Genomic DNA, 4,987 nt, shown 5'->3' on the forward strand with positions numbered 1-4,987 from the left:
TTCGCACCCTGCACCCCCGCACCCTGCACCCCCGCACCGCACCACGCACCCCCACGCTGCGCACCTCACCCTGCAGCCTGCACGGCACCCTGCAGCCCACCCTGCGCACCCTGCAGCCCCCCAACCCTGCACCCCACACCGCACACTCCGTACCGCACCGGGCACCCCACGGCACAGCTTAGCCTGCACCGAGCACCCACTGTGCTGTGCCGCAGGACCCCCCCCTGCTCTGCACCCCGGTGTTGTGACCAGAGGGCCGGCCAGTTACCCCAGACACGTCACCGCTCCCCCACGCTGCCCCACACAAGCCCCACTGGGATCCCCGTCCCACGCTGCCCCGGGCATGGGGTCCCCCCAGGACACCCCCACCCACCCCTCTCTGAGACACCCCGTGCCGGCATTGGCACACTGTCTGCCACCCCTGCAGAGCCAAGACCACCGGCACCTGGCCTGGCTCCTGCACCGCGGCCAGGGCACGACCTTGCCCGGGCAGCCCTGGCAGTGCCAGCGTGAGCTGAGATGTCCCGATGCTCCTCACCAGCCCTCCCGGCCCGTGGCCACCGACCTGCCAGCACGGTGCCCACGGTGGGACTCGGCCAGGCTGGGGAAGCCCTGCCGGCACGGTGGGAGCACCCACACCAAGATGTGCCAGCTCATGCTGGGCAGGCCGGGACTGGGGGCCTGATCCGGCTCCTTTGAGCCCTCGGCCTGGCTCCCAGCCCGTGCCGACAACCAGGGACACACGCTGCCGCAGCCGTCCCCGGCCCCAGGTAACCCCAAGGCCATAGGCAGTGGGGCGTCTCTGCCCCCTCCCTGGCCCCCTCCTTGCCGCAGACGCGGTGCAGCACCGCGGTGGCCGCCCTGGTGAGCCCAAGGCTGTCCCTCCAGGGACACGGCTCCCCACAGCTGCCATGACCTTCCGGCGTCCCCGGCAGCGCCAAGGCTGTATAAACAACATCGCTCAAAACTAATGGCTGCAGCAGCGGCTGGCGACGCGGCGGGGCCCAGCCGGCTCCCCACAGAACCACACAACCGCAGCCCAGGGCCGTGCCGCGACAGGCTGCACGGGTGCTGCCGGGGCAGAGGAGCAGGGTTCAGTGCCGCAGCACGACCACGAGGGCACCCGATGGGGTGAGCGATGGCAGCCGCGCCAGGGATGTGCTGGGGCTGCCAGGGCCCAGCCATGACGCCGGAGCCAGGGGCGGTGGGGGTCCCTGCCCTGTGGTGTCTGGGGGTGTCCAGGTGCTCGGGGTCCCCTGGCGGAGCGAGGGGCCGGACACGGCGCAGCAGGTGGGACCCCTCGGGACCCCTCCTCCCGAGCACCCCTCGCCTGCTCTCGCAGCGCAGCCGGCAGCCCCCACCCCATGCTAGCCCTGCGGTGGCAGGCGGCACCGGCACGCTGCTGGCACAGAGCTGTGCCCGGCAGGGAGAGGGGACACCCGTGAGCAGCACCACCACAGCCCTGGCAGCCAGGACCCACCGCAACAGCCCCTGGGCACGGGGCAGGTCTGTGGATACAGGAAAACCCCATATCCTGAGGTCGGACACTGCCTGGGGGTCCTGCTGCCTCCAACGCTGCTCCTCACTGCTCCCCTGCCCCATGGTGCTCTGCCCCATGGGCAGGGGCAGCCAGTTCCCTGCAGAGCCCCCCCCCCCCGCCCTGGGAGGTCCCGGCCACAGCGGGGAGCGTTAAGGAGCAGCTCCCAGGCCACTGCATGCACCCGCTGCCGCCACCACCTATAAATATCCCATCGGAAACACCGCACTCCCCAGGGACGTGGCATGGGCAGCGCTGCCGCAGCACCAGCCACCCCCGCTGGCACCCACTGCTGCACACCCTGGGGTGCCCCTGCCAACCCATGGGCAGGGGAAGCCCCATCCCCACGCCAGGGCCAGGGCAGCTGGAGGGAGCTCCCCCCCCCCCCCGGGTCAGCCCTGCCATCTGGGACAGAGCCAGGCCCTAGGCTGGGCCCCCCCCCGCATGACCCCCAGGACCCCACACCCCTCCTCCCTACGGGTCCCACAGCAGCACTGAAGAGCCCAGGCTGGGGAGGGGGCTGGCAGGGTGCTGGGACCCCCTACGCTGCTCAGGGTAGGGTGGTGGGGGGCAGCTGGGTCATCCTGCTGTAGCACTGCCTTGGGAGCCTGGCCCCCCCAGGCTTAGTGCCGGGGGAGGGGGGAGCCATGGGAGCATGAGTCAGGGGAAGACCCCCCTGTTGGCCCGAGGGCAGCAGCCCCCTGCGCAGCCCAGGACAGGGCCCAGGGCAGGGGGGCCCTGGGGACACAGACCCCATTCCCACCCTCTCCCCCCACAAGGGCTGGAGATGCAATGCCTCATCCCACCCAGGCTGGGAGGGGGGAGTGGGGGGCAGCGCACCCCCGGGGTCAGAGGCACCCCTGGGTTCCCCCGGGGCACTCAGGGCTGCCGGCTCAGCCTGCCGGCGCCAATGCTGCGCAGAGCCAGCGCCAGAGGCACGAAGCACAGGCAGCTGGCAGGCAGGAGCCGGTCATGGACGCTGCCTGGGAGCGCGGCAGCTGGGGGGATCCCAGCAAGGGCCTGGGCAGGAGCATGAGCCTCGTCCCTGTCTGCTGGCACACGGCAGCCAACAAGCGATGGGCAGGGTGATTAGCACAGCCTTAATGAGGACTCCTGCCTGAGCAGGGCTGCCCGCGCTGCTGGGAGGGAGCAGCTATGTGCTGCCTGCGCCCTGCCAGCCCACGGTGCCACGCACGGGTCCAAAGGGCACCGGCACCAGATGCACCCGCCTTGCTGCCGTGGCCCCGGCTGCCAACCCCGGCTGTGCCAGGCACCGCGGCACGTGGCTGCCCAGGCAGCACGGCAGAGCTGCAGCCGTCTGCAGCAGGACAGAGCCAGGGCAGGGACCGGGGGCCCCCCCCCCACTCCCCCCACCCCAGCTCAGTCCCTAGAGCCCCTGGCAGCTGCCCCAGCCCCAGCCGGACCCACCAGCGCTCCGTGCCCCAGAGGCCAGGCAGCACTGGGGAGCCGAAGCCGTCGTGGCTCCACGTGGCAGCTGCCGGCAGAGCCAGCGTGGGGCCAGCAGCTGGGAACCAGCTTTGTTTACTCTGTGCGCCGGAACTGGGGCCGGGTGCCGAGAGCTGGAGACAGCTGCCATGAGAGCCGGGACACCTGGTGCAGGCACCAGCAGAGCCACAACATGGGACAGCCCCGGCACCGCCAACGCAGGGCTGCCGGTGCTGGCGCCAGCCCAGGCACCGCGGGGCCCAGCACCCACCGGCCCACACAGTCACCCGGTGCAGGGACCCCTGGGACCGGCAGCACTGGAGTGAGGTGGGGGAGACAGCACGGCCCTGGTGCCCAGCCTGGCCGATGACCCCCACGCATACCCCCACCACTACGGCAGCACCATGATGCCCAACGCAGGCTCGAGCCCCATGGCCCCGAAAGCTCGCTCCGGGGCTGGTCACAGTGCAGCACCCATGTCCTGCCCAGCCGTGGGGCAGCCATGGGGCAGCTGGACCCACAGAACAGGGCAGGCTAAGTGGCTGCTGGCAGGGCAGGAGCTGGCCTGGGCCAGCGAAGCCACGCAGCAGAGCAAAGGCAGGGCAGGATGGGGTCTGCCCCCCCCCTTTGCCTCCTTCCCAGCACTCAGACCATGCTGCCCTGAATTGTGGCCCCCCCACCGCTCCCCATCTCTCTGGCCTTGCTCCCAGGCAACGCGGTGCCTCTGCACCCCAAAGCACCCCCCCGCTACAGTGCCCTGCCACAGATCACAGCACACTGTTCCCACCCCACAGCCCCAGCCCCACGGCCCGTGGCTTCCTGGCACCCCAGCCGGCAGCCCCCAGCACCATCGCCCTGCCGGGAGCCATAGCAGCAGCCGGGGAGGGCTGTGGACCGCCAGCGGTGCTGGTGGGGCAGCACAAACCCCCACCCCTGGGGCCAGACGTGCTGCCCCGGCACTGCCCCTCAGCACGCAGGCAGCAGCCACGGGTGCCAGGCTCCCACCCACGCCGGCACCACGTGCCACCCACGACGCGGCGGGGCACGGCACGACTGATGGATGGGCACGGCGCAGCCGCCCGCCTCGGCGGGCCATTAACTCAAGGGTCTGTCTGCCCGTGATGGACGGCCGCCTTCACCCCCGTGCAAATAACCGTCAATCTCCGCCGGCCACGGCAGCGTGGGTCCCTACCGTCCTTGCGGTAGAAGCAGATCTCCACCTTGCGCTCCTCGGCGCCCAGCAGTGCCTGGGCGATCTGGGCGGCGGCGCCGCGCTGGGTGCGGGGCCCGTGGAGGAAGTCGCAGGTGCTGGGCTTCTGCATCACCTCCGCCCGCGAGTACCCGCACAGCTGGCAGAAGCCGTCGTTGCAGTAGATCACCGCGCAGTTCTCCACCCGGGCGTTGGCGATGATGAACTTGCGGCCTGGGGGAGAGGGGATGATCAGCCCCGTGCCTCCCCACCAGCCCGGTGCCCCACAGGGAAGCTTCGCTCCGTCCATCCGTCCACCCGCACGTCCATCTGCCCGCGGCTCTGGGCTCCCAGTGACCAAACACCCCGCAAGCCACCCCGCTCGCTCCCCGGGGACCCCCCCGAGCCACCGCTGGCACCGGTACTGCGGGAACCCCACCAACCACGAGCCCACCGGGGCCAGACCAGCCCTCCCCAAGGCACGACGCTGCCGCGGCACCCCCGGCACACAGCCTGTCCCCCGGTGTGGCAATGCCCTACAGCCCAGCCCCGTGGGGTGGCATCACCCGCGTGCCGCTCCGCTGTCCCCACCGAGGACGCTCTGGGCCTGACCCCAGAAAGGCGCCGGGGCCCCCCGGCAGAGGGAAAACAGCATCTCCCTGCCAAAACCCGCTGCCTGCACACCAGCTGACGGGTGTCCGCCGCTGCCCGGCGTGGTGGGTCGGGGAGGCCGTGGGCTGGCCGGGATCCCTGCCGGCTGAGCGACCGCCACGGCGCCCGAGCCGGCAGCCAAGACCCCATCACCACTGGCGCTC

At 71.6% G+C, this 4,987-nt stretch overlaps 1 protein-coding gene across 1 annotated transcript in view; it reads right to left on the reverse strand.

Moving 5' to 3' along the window:
- Window positions 1–4,398, reverse strand: part of KCNH2 (potassium voltage-gated channel, subfamily H (eag-related), member 2) — a 25,170-nt gene extending 20,772 nt beyond the window's left edge. The window contains exon 1 of the mRNA XM_010563583.1: window positions 4,176–4,398. Coding sequence (XP_010561885.1) covers window positions 4,176–4,305 — 130 coding nt within the window. The 5' untranslated portion in view covers window positions 4,306–4,398. The remainder of the gene's footprint in view (window positions 1–4,175) is intronic.
- Window positions 4,399–4,987: the final 589 nt, after the last annotated feature.

Source organism: Haliaeetus leucocephalus, unplaced genomic scaffold, assembly GCF_000737465.1.
Source record: "Haliaeetus leucocephalus isolate CR32 unplaced genomic scaffold, Haliaeetus_leucocephalus-4.0 Scaffold0, whole genome shotgun sequence".
Classification (NCBI taxonomy): Eukaryota; Metazoa; Chordata; class Aves; order Accipitriformes; family Accipitridae; genus Haliaeetus; species Haliaeetus leucocephalus.